We start from the raw sequence: 19,120 nt of genomic DNA on the forward strand, positions 1-19,120 counted from the left end.
CAGCTGAGGGTGCTGCAGGATGGACAGCACGGGTGGGCTGCACTTACACCTTGTCTCTGGCCAGAAGCCGGTCGTGGAGACATTTTTCGGCTATGATGAAGAAGCTTCCTTGGAGTCTGATGGTTCCTCCATCTCATATCAAACTGACCGAACAGATCAGACGCCGTGCACTCCTGAAGATGACTTGGAAGAGGTATTCATCAAAACTAAATGGTGATGTTTAACTACTTGTGTGTGCTTTTAAACCCTGCTATTGCTTTGGCATGAAACTCCTGTGCTGTTCCATTCTGGTCAACTCTGATTGGAAAATTAAAATTTGGTGTTAAATTTAATTCTGTGCATGATGGTTGATATTACTCTGCCACAACTTTTACACAAGCTGGAAATGTTATATCCTAATAGTGCTGGATTTAGAATGGGTGTATGGGTTAGAGGTCCAACAAGACTAAGAAGCTGGGTGACCCTGGGAACCCTCTATCCACATTGAGATTTGCTGCAGGGCTGTGCATGTGTAGTCTGGGTTCAGGTTCTTCTGTTTGTTGTTGTGACCTTGGCACAGAGCACAGCCACAAGTGATAGTGCTTGTGTTCCTTGAGTGAGAAATAAGCAGTCAAATAAAACAGCAATGTCTAGAGGAAAAGCTGTCTCCTTGCAAGTATATTGAGGTCGTGACTTTTCTGGAGGCTCTGAATGCAGGCTGTGCAGAGGCAATACAAATAAAAGGGATTATTTCCATTTCTTTTGCAGGGTTTCCCTACAAATGCACTGCTGAGCGTATGTCAGATCACTGCCCTCTTACATATTCCTAGGTTTAACAAGAATCTTGTAATAAACAACAACTTCTTAATAATGACCTGCAGCCTTTTCATGCTATGATGGCTACAATTTTTGTTCTGCCATTTTGTCTGTTTCATGGGTTGTAATTAGATCTGTTGTAAAGAGAAACCTAAAGAATTTATATCTCTATCATAAAAAATACATGACTGGTTACCAGGTAGGTGCTGCACTGCATGCGCTGCAGGAATTCTGAATATACTTTTCTATGTATGAGTCTATTTATTTTTCATTTCTCTATTGACATTTTTCCCCTGTTCAGATAGTACAAGTTTATGCATGCAGCCAGCAGTATAATTTTATTTCATGTTGAATGACATATTCCAGTCAGCCTGGCATGAAAGCATCCACTGCTGGACATTGTAAGGACAGTAAAGAAGATGCAGTGTGCCATTCATGTTAATGTCACCTTTTCTACAAGCATTAACTCTAGATTACTGTTTTAGTAATTGAGTGAGATGCCAGGCTTGGCATATTCTCCAGGTTGGAAACCTTTTGTTGTTTCAATAAAGTTGTCATTTCACTTTTAAATGTGATGACTGTGCCTGGTACAATAAAGGTGATTCAATCGTTCGTAGGTTACGTGGTTGTCGTTTTTCTCTTTACCAGGCAAGGGGATTTTTTTTTTTTTTATATTACATTTTCTTGAAGTAAGTGTATGCAAGAGATGTTTAATGGATGGAAGAGTAATATTTTGAGAGCACATGAACAAGATTCTATTCCCAAATTGCATTTAAAGTAATAATTTCAGAACTTTTTAGAGAAAGCAAACAATCCACTCTGCTGGTGGTTTCGTTTGTTTGTTTGTTCAACACCCTCATTGCAGGGTTAAAAAAAAAAAAAAAAAAAAAAAAAAAAAAGAAAGAAAAAAAATAAATAAATAATAAAAAAAAGAACTGGTGCAATAAATAAATGTTTTTAACACTTCCAGGGCATGGCCAAGGAAGAGACAGAACTGCGGTTTCGGCAGCTGACGATGGAGTACCAGGCCCTGCAACGAGCATACGCCTTATTGCAAGAACAGGTCGGAGGAACATTGGATGCAGAACGAGAAGTTAAGGTCTAAATGGCTTATACTACATGCAAATAAAGGATTGTAATTGTATGCAGCTTTCTAATTTTACCTGCTCAGGTTGTTTTCAGACTGAAGTGGCGCCAGCCAGCCCCTCCAGCACGCCGCCAGCCGTGAGTGCAGGGCGGGTGGGTTCGGCCATGCAGGCTGCCAGCGGGCGGTGTGCTCCCTACTGCCATGTGTAGTCCTTAAAATTAAGCTCTCTTTCTATAAAAATTTAGCGTGGATGGCCTTAAATACATAATGCCTGGTATTTAATTCCTGTGGATTTTGTCAGATTGTGATTGTTCAAAGAATGTTTAAAAGGCTTACAGTTGAGAGAGATTAATTTTCTTAATTAATTTGCAAAGCGTTGCTGTTCTGCCTGCCTGTCTGTCTCAAACAGCCCATGTGGTTCCAACCAGCTAATGTGTCATTTTATTACGAGGTACAAAATGTTATGTTTGTTAGGAACAAATTGTATATTACCAGAACTTAGTGTGGCACAGAACTGCCTGGGACTAAGAATGTGAGGGTGCATATAGTGAATAAAGGGACAAATCTATTGTGAGCTAGCACTCTGAAGTCTTAAGAGAAGTTCAGCTGCAGAATGTTAGTTTGGCTCTAAATCTATCATGTGCAGGCACTGTCCAGAAATACTTTGTGTAGCTATGCTGGGAGATTCCCATGTTCCATCTAGCCCAGTCCCTCCGATGGAAGGACCCAGGAACTGTGGCATGGCAGCACCATACAATCAAGCAATTATGTGTGTAAAAATGAAACAAGACACGGCTAACCTCCAAAGTGTCTTGATTTTACTTTTTCCATAGTGAGACAAAAAGAGTACAATGCATGTATTGCAAACAAATAACATCATTTGCATTGTAAAGAACAAGAAAAAGAGCAGATAAATGGTTTGAGAAAAGTAAATCTTCTGTAAAACCATACTTGATGAATAGAACAGCTAATGATCATTCCTTTTTTTTCTCCAGCAAACATGTAGGAAGGCACTGGCTATTTAAGTAAACGTGAAGCTACAAGCATGGTTGAAAATTACATACAATACAGTAAGATCAAAAGATAGGGTCCTAAATGTACAAGGAGAGATGCAGTTCATTGGTTTGTGCCATTACCTATGTAGGGCCTGTCCTGAGCTATTTAACACAGCAAACATGTAAAGGACACAGGTGTGTCCAGAATCCTGGGATATTGCTTTTCATTTGTTTTCATGGAGAAATGAATCTTTGCATTACGCTGACTTTTTTATGCACCCTGTTCTAGACTAACTGCTGACCATCATAGCCAGCTGAAAGAAGCCATTTATTTTTTTGCTATCCTAACATCTACCTATTAGGATGCTGTTTATCTTGATTTTAAACCTTTAAATTATTATCCCATTTTACAGACCTCTTTCTGTGACTAATGACTAATTATGTACTTAGCTGCTAATTTGTTCTGCCATAAAACTTAAAAAATCATTTGTTAGAATTATTTGATGTTTTAAGTATTCTCTGCATGTGTTAGCTTTGGGGTTTTAGATAAAGTTTTATTTACTTATTTATTTTCTTTTTCCCTCACATCCTACAGACACGCGAGCAGCTCCAAGCAGAAATACACAGATCTCAGGCTCAGATAGAAGACCTAGAAAAGGCCCTCGCTGAGCAGGGTCAGGTAATGCACGCAGCCGAACACGGGTCCTCTCCTCAGTCTTGTTCTGGGTGCAGCCAAAGTGCTGGGGCTGGCCGGGGTCTAGGAATGCCCATGGTACAGGATGCTGATGACACTTCAGTGTTTGTTTATGTATGGAATAATCCTGATGCTACTTTTCAATAACTGTCTCATTGCTAATTGCAAAACACAAGTGCCAGGGAAGCAATTACAGTCTCTGTCAATGTGTCGTGTGGTGACCTAGCCTGCAAAATCCCCGCTGACAGTGCACTTCTTATTTAGGAGACATTAATGTAACCTGCTGAGTACTGTTTCAGTAACTGTGTTAGTTAATTGGAAAGACAGCTCTTAATACCTGTGGTCTAGTTGGTTTCAAGGAGAGCCTAGCATGTAAAAGCTTCTGAAAACCCCACTCTCTGTATTTACATACTCTGGTATCTCGAATGTTGGTCCCCAAAGCCCTGAGTCCTCATCAGTGTTTCCATGCTAACTCCCACTGAAATCAACAGCCATTAATGACCCATATGCCTGTCTGATCTCAGTCTTAATGCCTCACTTTGTTCGATGCAGTGGAGGTAACGATGGACAATAACTGCATGAGAGATTCTGAGCTGCTCAAATAGTACAGTAAGGGAAAGGAAAAATTAGATGGTAAAGGAGTGCCTAATTTAGAGGCACATATAGCTATGAAGTCAAAATAAATGCAATACATCTACAGGACACTGAGAGCTTCTCTGCACAGCCAGAGCGTAGCTGAATTCCCATGCTCTTTGTGATTGCTGGAAGTCCTACAGCACAGGGTCTGACATCCAGCTGACAGGTGTGACTGCAGACCAGACTTACTCAGACAAGGAAATGCAAAAGTTCTGCTTGAGTAAAAATGGCTGAAATCTTAAATATTGCAACCCAAGAGCAGAAAACCACAGACACAGACAGGCGTTTCACACTAATCAAGCAGGTTACAAGCACATGTTTAAAAATGAGTATTTTTGTTTCAAAATAGATTTATAGGTAGTTACAGGTAGAGTTATAGGTTAGTTACATTTAAAGAAACTAAGCAGGTAAGCTCAACTTGCTCTCCTGCAAGAAATTAATCCAGGGCCTCTACAAGCAACAATTAATGCATCTGCATCTATCCCCTAATTGTCACTAGCTGCTTACTTGCTCTGTTATTTTATTATGCATTTCTTCACAATTAAACCAGTGAATACCAGGTCAGTTCCATTATCAGTCTGACGTTGTATATAACCACTGAAAAAGCATTGCATTAAAAAGAGGGAACAATGGTGTTTGTCAAAAAGTTGGTCCACTTTTTTTTTGATAACGAGGAGAAAATCAGGAAGGTAAAATAAAGGTAGAATGTTTATTTTCTAATGAAATATTTATTTAGCATCTGTAAAAGTAAGCTTTCTTTATGAATGGAGCTTTCCTTGTAGCTGCATAAGATACAGCTTTCTGAAAAGAAGGATAAAAGCAGGTGTTAACTTAGGAAGCTGTTAAACATTCTAAGAGGAGGAGGAAATGTGCAGTAAAGGCTGTTAGTTATTTTCCCTGACATTCAGAAATATGTAACTTTTATTCAGTGTAAATGAAATTTAATAGTAACTGGATAGCTAGAAATATCCCTATTAATGAAAAACTTTTTAAATAGAAAAGGTTCTTTTAATCACTGGAGGTTTTAAATTCCATTTGCACACTACAGAATTTGTTAAAATAAGATGGAGAACTTGAGATTTCATATCATAGGAAATACCAGTTGCAATTTCATATGCAATGTTATTCTTCTATTTAAGTGTGATATAATGAAATGGTTGCTACTGTGCTTGTTCTAAATATTGCCAGTTTCACCTGTACTTAATGATCATTTGTTTTTCAAGGACATGAAGTGGATTGAGGAGAAGCAAGCATTGTACAGAAGAAATCAAGAACTCGTAGAAAAGGTGTCCAATGCTTTAATTTGTGTTATCTAAACTGTAATTGTTGCTTAAGGAATGCAGAAGGTGCACTGTTTTAATCTGTATCACACAGCTCTATTGGAAATAATTCGCATGAGATAACAAGATCCTTATAAATTCAGCAGAGAAAGTGGGTTCCTGTCATTCCCTACTACCCCATAAGATTTCACGGTGCAGGGTCATGTGAGGACAGTGCCACCCCTGGAGCCCTGGGTCCCCGTTGTGCATGCAGCATGAGGGTGGGCTGCTCGCTCTCACCCTGGTGTTCCCCAGGAGTGGTGGGTGCGTGGCAGATCCCAAGTGAAATTCTATAAACCATGCTAACCCATATTGCTTTATTTTACAGATAAAACAAATGGAAGCAGAGGAAGCTCGCTTAAAACATGATGTCCAGGATGTTAAAGATCAAAATGAGCTTCTGGAGTTCAGGATCTTGGAGCTTGAAGTGAGCACATGCTGCAGATGCTGTCCTGCCTACCTGCTCAGGGCTGTGCTAGCTGAGGCTGGGGAGCACCATGTTTTTGGGAACTCCTCCAAAGTTATTCTAAAGAGCTGCATTGCACTGAATGAGACCAAAGTGTTTGGTACAAAGTGCTAGCAAAAGAAAAAGAAAGAATACCATAAGTTATTTTAAGGGCCAGAAATTGGATTCTGACATGAATACACATTTTACTACACATGATCTGTTCTGAAAATGCAAAGAAATAGAATCAGAATGGAGCATCCATGGAGAAAAGGAAAAAAAAATAAAAAAAGAAACAAAACACTTTTTCATTGCTAAGTCATTGCTGTATTCCAGCTCTTGCTAAACTTGTGAAGAAGGCATCATATAGCCTAGACTTCTCCATTTACTCTGTCTGGCCATCTGTTTTCTATATAATTAACTATATAAACAGACTCTTTAAACTCTTGGAAACGGTTTTCAAAATTCTCCAAAGAGAGAAGGAAAAAAAAGCAGCTGCTTACCTGAAAAATATAAATGCTACCTAGTTTTTACTAAGTATATATATATATATATATATATATATATATAAAACTAAGTGTGTGTATATATATATACACATGTGTGTGTGTGTTCCAAAATGTTATGTAGTCAAAATAATGGGTAGGCGATCACAGTCAGTCCCCTCTGCAGTCAGGTGGAGAGCTTCCCAGGCAGGCCAAGTACCATCACAAAAGCACTTGGTTTGCCCAGAGAAACAGCTCTTGTTCCTGACTGTTAGAGTAAATAACAGGCTGCAGAGGAAGGGTTTTGTGCTCTGTGTAAGAAATGAAATCACTCTGTGACAGCACTGCTTTATAATGTACTCATTTAGAGTAGACCTTCTTGGTATCATGTTTATGAAGTTCTTAGTGAAGTTGACATTTGTGAGATACAATAGTATTTCAAAATACTGTCACATATAATAATAACAGTAATGCAATAACCAGACAAATACTGTTATTCCAGGAAAGAGAAAGAAGATCGCCTGCAATCAACTTTCATCACATTCCTTTCACAGAGGGGAAAAGCCCTCTCCAAGTGTACTGTGAAGCAGAAGGTGTAACAGTAAGGGATTCTCATTTCATATTTTCCTTTCTCTAAATTAATTCAGACACTCTGTTCTGACTCTTTGTTTTCCATTGCTCTCTTGTTAGGACATAGTAGTAGCAGATCTGATGAAAAAATTGGACATTTTAGGGGATAACGCCGTAAGTGTATGTTCCTTTAATATATTGTGCATGCTTTGGTACATATTGTCCTTACATTAATGTAGCAAAGCTTTCTTGTTTGTTATTGCAAAAGCTGTCTTCAGTGTGATCAAAGTACTGAACTACAAGCTAATGCTTTCTGGCTTTTAAAGATGTTTTTTAGTAGCCTTCCTACAAGTGCCATGCAAGATCTTGATATCACAATATTGCCTTTAAATTGACAATAATTTGGAAAATATTTTGAAATTGTGGTGTTTGCTTTTTATTCTTTCTTTTCTAGCCACTGTTTACATGTGTTTTTTTCTTTTGTTTACTCTGCAATAGCTTTACGTTTGCATTTTAATAGCTGTGTGTTTTAATTTTGTCTAATATCATAAACCTCAGATAGTAACTGGGATATTAAACAAAAAGTTACAATAGCAGCATGAAAAGAAGTGAATAGTAAGCAATTTGAAGGTGTTTCTCTTTTATCAAATTGAAGTGACTAATTATGTGCACTTACATCTTATGTATTTATATATACATATCATACAATTTTGTTCTTCTATTATTTTAAATAATAAAAAAGTACACGTAAACTCAAGGACCAGTGAGTAAGAATGACCCTGGTAGTCTGCAGAAAGATAACACCCATTAATCTGTTGGGGCCTGTAGTAACGTGGCCTTCAATGGAACTATGAATGTCAGGTTAATGTCAGGTTAGTCCCATGCAAAGTGTTCTGCGACAGCACTCCAAATAGGCAACTTGGAGACAAATGGGAACAGAAGAAGTGATAGCTTTTCTCACATTTTCTATTTCCTTTCTTTTTCTCTTGTTAAAACAAAAATAAAAACAACAACAACAAAAGTTTCATTTACACAATAGACCATTATTTACGTTTTGCTCAGGGGTTCTCAGAAAATGTCTTCTCCCATCCTTGCCAAGTGGCACATTCACTGTTCCCAGCCTTGTGCATTAAATCCAAGTTTGCAATAGATATCCTTCTTACTCAGTCTAAACAATTCTGTGATGCCACTGTGGCAATGACAGCTAAGAGAGACTGACTCGTCCTCCTATGTCTGACACTGGAGGTATGGACTCAGTTCTCTGGATCTGAACCCAAACTGGAAGGATTCACTGCTACTGCCATCTGGTCTGGGTTGAAATAGTTTCACTATTCAAAAAATAAAAAATTAAAAATTAAAAAAAATAATAATAAAAAGAACAAAAACATGAGTTGAAAAACTAACATCTTAACAAACGATTTTTCCAAAATCATTACTGTTGCAAAGTAAAGCTTGTGTATTAACTTATTGTGCATACAATGAAACTTAAGTTTGCATCTCTTAATAGCGCATCACGCAAAGCTTGATTTTGCCTTGTGTAAATGTGTGTTTATTCCTTGTCGAGGAAAAAAAAAAAAAAAAAAGATCCACAGTCTGCATCTTTTTTTTTAATGCCAGAATTTTAGAAGAACTAACTATACGTATGATAAAAATTAATCATTAACAGATAGGTTTTTTACAAGTTGCATTAGAATACTAATTTTATTTGCCTTAGTTTATTGTTCCTCGAACATATTTAATTTCATATTTATTTAATACAGCAGTGGCCCAAGTAGTGGATTAATAGCAAGACACTGGGATTTGTTGTAATTATATTCTGCTTTTGGTGCAGAATCTGACCAATGAAGAGCAAGTAGTTGTCATACAAGCAAGGACAGTTCTCACATTGGCTGAAAAGGTAATAACAACTGCGTCACTCTTCAGTAAACATACATCACAAAAGCATCTGGCCCTCTCAGAATAGTTTACTTGAAGACACTGGTGATGTAAATCATATTTTTTTCACAAAATGCCATGTTTCCTTATGTGGTACTACACCTGCACTCTTTTTGTCAGAATAAAGGTAACGTTCAGGCAATATGGACAGCCTGTTGATTTTCAAATTTTATTTAATTAGAAAAATTATGTTAGAGGGTAAATGGCTAGGCTTTGAAATAATGCTTTTATCCATCACCAGTTTCTACAAAAGAAAAAGTGTAGTGATATAAGTTGATTTTTCCTTTCTTACTTAGTGAATTTATCTGAATTTTTAAAGTGTGCACTGACGTACCCTAGAGTTGCAGTGAAAGCCGAGTGCGCAGCATGCTGCCTCCTGCTAGTTTGACTGAAACACCGATCAGCCACAGTTCAGGCCTTTACCTGCCGCTCTCTGTTTGTGTGCACAGTGGCTACAGCAGATAGAAGTGACCGAATCCGCACTGCAGCAGAAGATGCTGGATCTTGAGAATGAAAAGGTATCAAAAGCTGCTGTGAACGAAACAGCGAGAACAACAACGAGCAATCACACCACTGCCACTGTGGTTGCACTGATGTAATCTTCCTTGTGTCCTAGGAGCTATTCAGTAAGCAAAAGGGCTACCTGGATGATGAGCTCGACTTCAGGAAACAGTCCTTGGACCAGGCTCACAAGGTGAGAAAAACAGTCAGGAGTGATTTGTGCCATCTTGATTACATCTGTAATCTGTTGTCTGCAGAAAAACTCGCTGCTTCTGACAGTACTGCCTGTGGAGTGACCCAAAGACTACACAGGCTGAATTTAAAACAAATCCTCGTACTCTGATCTAATAACGAGTTCCTTATGGACTTAGGTCCTTGTATTTGCACGGTCCTTCCAGGTTTAGGACCTAAATATAAACTTGTTAAACACGAATCTTAATTTAGTAGAGATTGTGGTTAATGACAATGTTTATAGTGATTTTTTACCTTCCAAAACAGAGATTCTAGCCTAGGCTTCTTCTTAGATCTTAGATTATGGTTTCTGCTACCAAAATATCTGGAGAGAGTTTGTGATTCTGCACATTTGAAATGATTCTGCCTTTTGTCAGGTTCAATGAGCACATTAACTGATCCTAACCCATTTCAACCATCTCTTCAGTCATCAGCTGTTTTATTTCCTTCAGTTAAAGTACAACATATACTCATGAAAGACATAGAAGCATACATTTTAATATAGATTTAGCTTATTCTTTCAGTTTCCTTTAAATCTTTAAAAATGTGTCTTTAATAATATGTCTTTAAATGAAAAACATAGAAGCAATGGGGTTTTATGCTTTTTTTTTGGAAAACTATTGCCAATTTGGATGTCAAACCATTTGGGAGAGCTTTTATTCAGTACGCTTTCTGGTCTTATATGGATGGTTTTTAGACTGGCTTTGCCAAATGCTTAGCTTTACCTGGAGCCCATTCCTTGCAGAGTGGAAACCCTGGGAAATGTACGAGTCATCCACACCTGTAGGCTTAGTCCTACCGTGAGATTATCTCCTGCAGCCCTGAGTGCTTCTGAGAGTGCTTGATGCAGCCAAAGGCTGAAACTGTGGGATTTATCCTCAGAATTAAGCCCTGACAGTGGTTATCACCTGAGCCCATAAATCCGGATAGGGAAAAATCGAATGGCATTGCTTGAAGCTCCTGATAATGTAACAGGGCCAGCAGAGAAGCTCAGTCGCAAAGCCATGGTTATGGACTGTGGCATTACATGACCTCCCCGTGGCTTATGGCCTGTCACTCTTTCACTTTACATGTCCTGCCAGTTCTGGAATCCTGAATTTGCTGAAGGATCCAAGACAAATTGTTGCTCCTTAGCTCTGCCCCTCGTGGAGAAGGAACAAGCATAAAGAACTGTGTCTCAGTACAGGCAGAATTAGCTGAGGATGATTTGCATTTTCCTGTGTTCTTTAAATGTATCATGTGGGCATCCTTGGGCAACGCACTGGGCTTTACTCACATGTACAAATGCAGCCTGAAAGCAGCCAGAAAGCTTTGTTCTTCCCTGAAATTCCAGTGGCAAAAGCCATTTTGATTTGTATAATTTGTTTCACTTCCATGTTCCCTTTGTGCTCCTCAAGATGAGAAGCTGCTAATCTTCCCCCCTAACTGCAGCCAACAAGATTACCAGCTGTAACCGCTAAGCTTTTTGCACGGTTTTCACTCTGCTTGGCTGCTGGCTGGGGATTTTGCTACAAGAAACACTTCTCTTACATAAAGACTGCTGGAACAACTGCTTTGGAGGCAATGAATTAGCTGACCCTTTTTCTTTTCTTTACAACTCCATATAATCAGAGGGGTATAGTGGTGAGGTAATCAAGGTGCAGGGACCAACAGTAAAATATGTTCCAAACCGAGGGGTTTTGTTACAACAGTTAACAAAAGCATATTAACAAATATGCTGCTGTTATTTTTAAAAGTGGAGCAGAATCTTCTTGTAATGTCCAACACAATCATCCCCGCAGAGACGCTGCCGTTACTTTCAGGCATTATCAGTCTCCACAGCTCCTGCTATACTGTGTAATTCTTAATTACTCTTGTAAATGGTATTCTTCTGTCCTGACTCTGATAAATCATAGTAAGAAAACACCAACAGCAACCCCAGATGGAAAAAAGTGTTGATTTTGAATTCAGCTGAATTATCACAACAGCCATCTCTGGCAGCCTGCCTATGGTTCAGACCATGCTGTTGCTGTCATGTGCTCCTGAGGCCACAGAGGTGAAAGACATCACCGGCTTTGGAAAGGGTGTGCAAAGGTGCCTTCATCTTCTGCTTTGCCTCTTGCTCTATGTCAAACTTTCAGAAAAAGATTTCAGCTTGGTTTTAGCTTGTGTGAAGGAAATAGCGTTTATCCTGGACTTTGAGGCAGAGGACATTACCTGGCAATGTCACCTGCCCTAGGAAGATGCTGGACTCTGTGGTTCTGGGGAAATATTTTCAACCTATTTCCACACTCTTATATTTCTCACTAAATCTGGAGGGTACCTCCACCAGTGTGCATGAGAGACATCTTCTAACGCAGTGCAGTAAAATCAGGCACGCGCTGGGGCTGCAGCCTCAGACTGCAGGAACAAAGCCCAGCTACTGGGTGTTTTGTGTTTTAAGTGGCAGATTTGACTGGGACCAGAGCCCTACAGCACAGAGGTATTGTGAAGTGTTTACCCTATGGATTATTTTCTGTGCTGTCCTGTGGGGGAGACTCAGTGCACTACCCCTCCACCTCTCCTGTTGTCTTACTGCAATAGGATTTTCAGTTCCTCACAAAATCCTCAACCAACCAGAGATGAGGTTAAGCTGACAGCCTTATATTGTTTTTGATTAGCAAATTCTGGAATTAGAAGCCATGCTCTATGATGCCCTGCAGCAAGAAGCTGGAGCCAAAATTTCCGAACTTCTTTCAGAAGAGGAGAAAGAGAAACTGAAGAGCGCCGTAGAGCAGTGGAAGCGCCAGGTCATGAGCGAGCTCCGGGAGAGGGACGCCCAAATCCTGCGTGAAAGGATGGAGCTCATTCAGCACGCACAGCAGGTACAGGCCAACACAAGGGCAGGGTGACATTCAGGATGGGACTGTCCCCCAGGTGGAAACACAATGAGCTTGTGAGCTCCATCCCTTCCCTCACAGAGCTGTACCAGAAATGTCTGGTGTTGGGGCCAGATTTTGATTTGCCTTAGAAAGTCCCTAAAGTCCCAGGGCATTTAATTTTCATGGATTTGTGACACATGGTGCGTGACTGCTGCATTAATCGAGGACTCATCTACAGCTTAAAACACAAATTCATTTTTTTGAAACAGTATATACAAGTCGTATCTCTGAAAATAGTAATGCAACTTCTGAGTACAACTGTATTTGGTTGGTTAATAAATATATATTTTTATTTTTAAATCTGACAGAGAATTAAAGAACTGGAAGAAAGAATTGAAGGCCAAAAGCGGCAAATAAAAGAGTTAGAGGAAAAGGTAAGGCAATTGAAAGGAAGCAGTTGTTACATGTCTATGTGTCCATATCTTCATTTCCTCTTTGCTAAGAAAAATCTTATAAAAAGTGATGTTGTGATAACATTTCTTTTTATAATTTGTGTCCATCCTATTACTGTAAGTCCCACCACTGTACATTCAGCCAGGCAGCTCTAATATCCAGCACTCATCCAAACCACACAGAGGTGCCTTTCCCATGTGTCCCTAAGCAGGACTGTTCCTTCCTCCCCTGGAGGCTTCAGTTCTACGTCCAGTCTCAAATGAAAACAGCTAGCTCAGAGACAAGCCAAAACCAGTCACAAAATCAGTGGGCTTCTGCAGCTCTTTCATTCCCCGCTTTATTAACACAACGTGCTATGTGGGAACGCTCAAGGAGACATTTTGCATTTGAAGTAGTTCATCTGAGAAGGAAGGGTTAAAAGCCTAAAATCAGTCTTTTCTTCCGCTGTCGTTCAGTAAAGTCTAAATAGAGGACTTTGTGCAGTTTATGTCACTGGGCGAGGATTTGGGGGTCCATCTACGTGGGGAAGTGGAAGGACAGAGCTGCTGCAGTGGCAGGCTGAGATGGTAGTGTGTGTTTTGTGGAGGGATCTCCATCGACCTTTTCTCTCTCCACCTTCAGCACATGCGGATGCAGTGGCCCACATCTCCGGGAAGGGAACAGGGAGGGTCCCTCTCCTCCGCTCACCTGCAGCCACTTTGGTCACTGCCGCTGGAGAGAACCAGCTAGCTAACGCCATCAGGCTTTGCTCTGGTCAAGCTGTAACTGCTGAATTCTACCCTAAAATCACCTTAGTGTGAAATCGTCTATTTCTAGAGAAATTGCGAAGGAGCAACCTGTTCAGGTGCCATAGGTGTTGAGATGAACTTTCGCCCAAAACTAAGCTCAAACCTTAGCAGTGCCTCTTTTTTGAAGTATCAGAAGAATTCAGCTAATGTTTTTCCTCCCCATTTTCATGCCTGGCTGCATTTGGGTTGGGCTTCGCTGGGGCAGGGGATGTGATTCTCACCACTCTGCCAGACATGGGCTGTCTGCTTGACTGATGGAGCAGAGCCTCTCGTCTCTCAGAACTCACCTAACAGTTTGTATTTCTTCTCAGCAGAATGATTTGTTGCACTCTGTCTGTAACCATCGCTTATTCTCAGCCAAACAGACTGTAAAATCTTATTCTCTTTCTTCTCTTCCATTTTTTCCTTTCTTCCCTCCCCTTTTCAGTTTTTGTTTTTGTTTTTATTTTTCTCTTTAGCTTTCATTCTTTGGTCATAGTCCTTCAGGCCAAATGCAGAAGGTAAGCCCTTGGATTACGCATGGTGCCCCCTCCTCTTCCCAGTGCTGCTCAGGCTGCTTCAGCACTGCCTGTGGGGTCTCTGGGCTCACCAGATCACCTGAAAATGGAAATCTCTGAAGCCTTTGAAATAATGTGATGCTTGGCTACTAGCAGGCTAAGAATTTGTCAAACAGAATTTCCTTCCTCTGAGGGAAAGGACAAGCAGAGAACAAAACACAGCAGGCTTCAAAGCAAGGAGGCTTCTAGGAAACCACGGTGAAGGCTCAGCCTGTTTGCTCCCCTAATTGCTGTTGGGGTTTCTTTTTTTAGCTCCTAAATGATTGCTCTTTCTCTAATGTAAGCAGGAGCAAAAGTGCCCATACATTTCTGCTTGGAGCAGTGGCAGAAATTGCCATGTCATGGATGGCACTGGAAGGGTCCCTGTAACTCATGAAAGTCAAAAGAGTACAACACAAATCCTTTTTTATTAGTTGTATAATTCAAACAGATACTTACAAATACAGCCCTTACAGATTTTTGTGCATGTGATTTTTGACTGGATGTACTTTCCTTTGATCCATGCTTTAATATATTTTTTCTTGTTTCAGCCTACTGAGGAAGCTGGAATTGGTTCTACGGTTGCTAACAGGAAGACAGCATGGATTACCAAGATAGAAAAAGAGACATTGCGATTTCACAAAAAAAACACACAATGTATCTCATATTTTGCTACTGGAGATGGCAGAACTAATCTTTATGACCCTTTCAGACTAAAGATGAACTATCTTGGCTATGTGGAAATGTCTGCATAGGTGGAGTCTGCACCACTGAAATCTCTGACTGCATTTTCAAGAGCTGGAACTAAGCTGTCAAAGAAGAAAGCCAAAAAAACCCTCCCTCTATTAACAGTTACAGGCTTCTTGTACGGAGTCCTGTCCCTGCTGCTTGAAATAACTCTCAGCTTTACGTAAGGAGCAGTATACTAATTCAGATAAACTGAATATAATTTGGTTCCCTGCTGAGCAGGTAGTAAATTGCTTCTCTGTAGAAGTGACCGTGTCCTGTTTTATATGTCAGTCATTTATATTTGTGGTTCATGGTTATTTAAAAATCTGTATTAAAAGAAGATTTTAGAAGGAGATCCAGAGGAATAACTCACCAAAAGATAAACGTGAATGAAAACAGCGTGTTTTGTTCCAAGTTATTTTGTCATAACACAGGGTCTGTCCAATGGTTTGTTGATTATCCCACAAGCCCAGTATTAGGGGAAAAACACGAAGCTCCATTTGAACCCTTAGGAGCTAAAGTTGTAATTGTTTTAGAGTTTTCAGTAGGCCACATCCCACAGCACAATGAGAAATCTGGCACAATAATTTATAGTTTGCTGTTCCTCAATGATGCCAAAAGGCTTAATGTTGTCCCAGCAAAAAGCTCAACTTGAAAAAGAGTGAACCTGGAAACACATCATCCCTGGTGCCAGCAGTCTGAGCTGCGGAAGGTGACAAAAGGCAAAAGGAAGCACAAGTGCTGCAGAGCAGGAATACCAGAAGGAGGGGCTCAGGAGCCAGGAAAAGAAAAGTGGATCTTCTACAAAAACAAGTGAAGGAGGAAAAATCCAAAAGAAATCCAACCAGTATACTTTGCCAAATTGGAACTGAACCTGAGTGCACAGATCTGGATTTGGTGGTGAATGCTAAAACTTCCCTGATTATGTTGTTCCTACAATCCGCAGCAGCACAGGATGCTGGTGGAGAACGCTGCCCGTCCCTTGGAAGCATAAGGCAGACAGTGAAATGAAAGAGCTCCTGACAGGTAAGATGGATTGATTAATAAAAATTGATTTATTATGTAATTCTATAAGCTATATAACTTTCTTCATAACTGCATGCTATTAATCTGTCTCACTCTAATGAAAATATATATGATGATAACACAGAGAAAATTTTGAGTTGACCAAGATCTTTATGTAAATATTATTTATTTGGTTTACTTTAGTCTGTAAATTGGGTATTGAATGTATGCTAACTTTATTTTTTTCAAATCAGTGATCACTCAACAAAAAAGTTGCTATTTAGGTAATGAAATGTGCTGTCAAATTTGTATGAGCATCAAGCAATCATACTACATTATAAAAATATATATTTTAAATGTAATAGATAAAAATGTTAATTTTGGATTGAAGAGACAAATATTATTCAGAAAAGCTTTCTAGTTCACCATTTCGCTTACTTTTTATCTAACTTACGCTGGTAACGAGTTACTTGCCTGGTAAACATGATGGGAACAGTAGCGGGCTCACCCTGGCACTGCTGAAGCTGTCTTTCTTGGCATCTCAGCTGGAAGTTTCTCAGCTCAATAGAAGCTACTTCAGTACATTTTCCAGAGAGCGACATTGCCTCTTATTGAGTGCTGTAAGGCTACTGGAGAACCGTAAAGTATACATATGTCTATATACTGCTCATAGGACTTGCTCCTGCTCCAAAGGAGGAATTGTCTCTTTGTACTTTAGCCCATCAGTTTTTTGTTCTAGTTTGGTTTGGTTTGGTGGTGGTGTGTTTTGGTTTTTTTTGTTTTGTTTTTTCCAAATACTTTTTCTAAGCAGAATGTCTATCAAGTCTTAGTTTGAACATCTCTCCAACTTTGTTTGATTGCGTATTACTGCCATGCTGCTCGGGAGAGGAATGCTGCCTTTAAAATCAGTCAGATGCAAAATGTCTGTGCATGGAGGGATGCACACAGGACCTATTAGAAACTATTTGTCTCTAGTGGTGCTTGCTGGAAATAATCTGTTCTCAGTGTTAGATTTGATGATGCACACTCTTCTTAAAAAGCTGCCTGTGTACGTCTCAGTCCTGTGGTTCTTTCAGGAGGGGTCCAAATCCTTCGTGTCTGTCAGTGTCACACTGGTCTCCACAGGGCTGGCATTTCCTAGTTAGTAAGATCAAGGAGTTCCACGCATTGAGTAACCTAAAGGAGAAACTCAAAGAACTCAAAGAACTAAAATAATAAAAATCAGGAAATAATTGAGATGAATGTAGGACAATGGAGGGCTTTTTAGAAACAAGAACAGTTTAACAAAGATGACAAGCAAAAATCAGTAAGGAAGGCTTACCTGATGGAAACCAACAGAAAGCATACAACACAAAACATAACTGTATCAATCTTTTTCACTATCTTGTTAGATTTGCAATAGTTACAAATAAAAGTGGTTTGGATTGTCATTAGTGCCTCCTGAAAATGTCTGCTGAAACAGCTTTCCAGCAGGAAGTCAGATTTCAAGTAAATGCTTTTTTCTGTAGGAATGTGTGCTTTGACAAGAAGCACATCACCTGGCATCCTGGGCCTCAGTGCCATTGCCAATGCCAGTGGCACCGAGCCCCTCCGTCCCCTTGCCAAGAGCTCTGCCTTCCTCTGAAGCCCCTTTGTGGGAACACTGAGATGTTTTATAAAAGCACGACTCGTGCAGCAGGCTGCTGCCCTGGCTGTGGGCTGGCTCAGACCGCGGCGAGGCTGGGCACTGCTGCAGGGCTGCGGGACAGCAACGGGGAGCAGGGCCTGGGACTGAGCCCCCAACAGCCCTGTGCTCGGGGCAGCTCCAGGAAGTTCTTCCAGGCACAGTTAGCTTAGTTAGTTTTTAATGGGCATTTCAGTTGTTTCAGAGATTGTGGACTTCCAGAGGTAGGTGGCACTAGCATATTTCTAAAAACATGAGTTGTCAGTTAAGCTAAGAGAATTTTTTTCTTGGCATTAACTTCATATTTCTAGAAGGGTTTGAGTAACCCAAAATGTATACTTTTTTCCTATGATCTTGTTTTTGTTTGTTTGTTTGTTTGTTTGTTTAATAATAACAGTTATTAAAACTCTATTTGATATTTATTTAAAATAAGTAACATTTGATAAATAGAATTCAAAGATAATCAGATATCATCTGATATCAGATATCATCTGATAAATAGAATTCAAAAAATGTTGGATAAATAGAATTCAAAGAATTCTACTTGGAAATTGTACATTACTGTTCTGTCATAAAAACGTGATATTTTGTCTATTTGAGGCATAGAAATAAGATCTGCTGCAGTGGTTGTTTGCTGACAAATGCAGTAATTAGTATCTCCTTCTTTCTGAAATATGCAAATGACTGAGGATTAGGCTGTAAGCTGAGCAGAATGCCTGTCTTCCTGGAAACTTGGCCCGGAATGCACCTAGCCTTCTGCTTCTGCATATTATGTATAGAAGGACACGTTTGTGCTTTTTTTTTGTATGAAGTAGAAACACAACACATGCAGACATCTTAGGAGTCCCCCCATCTCCCCACTCCACCAAAAAACCCAAACCACCCGCCTGAGATGTGACTTGCTGAAGCCCAGGTTTGCAAAAAGATTTGGACTTGCACACACAAGCTTGTATTCAAATGCATGGGCTCAGGAATTCAGCAGCATGTGTCTTAGCATACATTCGGTCAAATCCTAAATGAATATTGAGAATTACACTCATTTTTTGTGTATTTGTCCAAAAGGCTTAGTGGTTTCAAGTGAAAACCTGTAAGATGCTGCCCAGCAGAAGGAAACCTGTCCCTCAGGTTGCAGCAGCCCAGGAGATGATGCTGCTGGGTTTCACAAGACAATTTTCCATGCTCCCTGTTTGCTGCCTACAAGCTTCCTGCCCAGCTCTCCCTCTGAGGCATTACCTGATGTTAAACTGTACTGAAGGTCGGAACAGATAAAAATGAGGATAGGACCTGTGTCAGCCCCTGTAAGGAGACATTCCCTCCATGAGGAAGGATCACAGCTACACAAAAGGAAGCTGTGGGGAGCTGAGGTTGGCCTCTGCTCACAGGTAACCAGTGACAGGACCAGAGGGAATGGCC

The 19,120-nt window shown here is 40.0% G+C and overlaps 1 protein-coding gene across 4 annotated transcripts in view; it reads left to right on the forward strand.

Annotated features, from left to right (window-relative positions):
* The window catches only part of JAKMIP3 (Janus kinase and microtubule interacting protein 3), an 83,933-nt gene that overhangs the window by 52,895 nt on the left and 11,918 nt on the right, over nucleotides 1-19,120 (forward strand). For 3 of the 4 annotated variants that reach the window (XM_068689332.1, XM_068689331.1, XM_068689333.1), the window contains exons 11-23: nucleotides 65-193; nucleotides 1,766-1,894; nucleotides 3,473-3,556; nucleotides 5,431-5,493; nucleotides 5,855-5,953; nucleotides 6,959-7,057; nucleotides 7,147-7,206; nucleotides 8,858-8,923; nucleotides 9,411-9,479; nucleotides 9,578-9,655; nucleotides 12,333-12,536; nucleotides 12,902-12,967; nucleotides 14,862-16,065. In XM_068689332.1, coding sequence (XP_068545433.1) covers nucleotides 65-193; nucleotides 1,766-1,894; nucleotides 3,473-3,556; nucleotides 5,431-5,493; nucleotides 5,855-5,953; nucleotides 6,959-7,057; nucleotides 7,147-7,206; nucleotides 8,858-8,923; nucleotides 9,411-9,479; nucleotides 9,578-9,655; nucleotides 12,333-12,536; nucleotides 12,902-12,967; nucleotides 14,862-15,065 — 1,350 coding nt within the window. In that variant the 3' untranslated portion in view covers nucleotides 15,066-16,065. The remainder of the gene's footprint in view (nucleotides 1-64; nucleotides 194-1,765; nucleotides 1,895-3,472; nucleotides 3,557-5,430; nucleotides 5,494-5,854; nucleotides 5,954-6,958; nucleotides 7,058-7,146; nucleotides 7,207-8,857; nucleotides 8,924-9,410; nucleotides 9,480-9,577; nucleotides 9,656-12,332; nucleotides 12,537-12,901; nucleotides 12,968-14,861; nucleotides 16,066-19,120) is intronic. The other variant, XM_068689334.1, reaches the window with a different exon arrangement.

This window comes from Anas acuta, chromosome 7, assembly GCF_963932015.1.
Source record: "Anas acuta chromosome 7, bAnaAcu1.1, whole genome shotgun sequence".
Classification (NCBI taxonomy): Eukaryota; Metazoa; Chordata; class Aves; order Anseriformes; family Anatidae; genus Anas; species Anas acuta.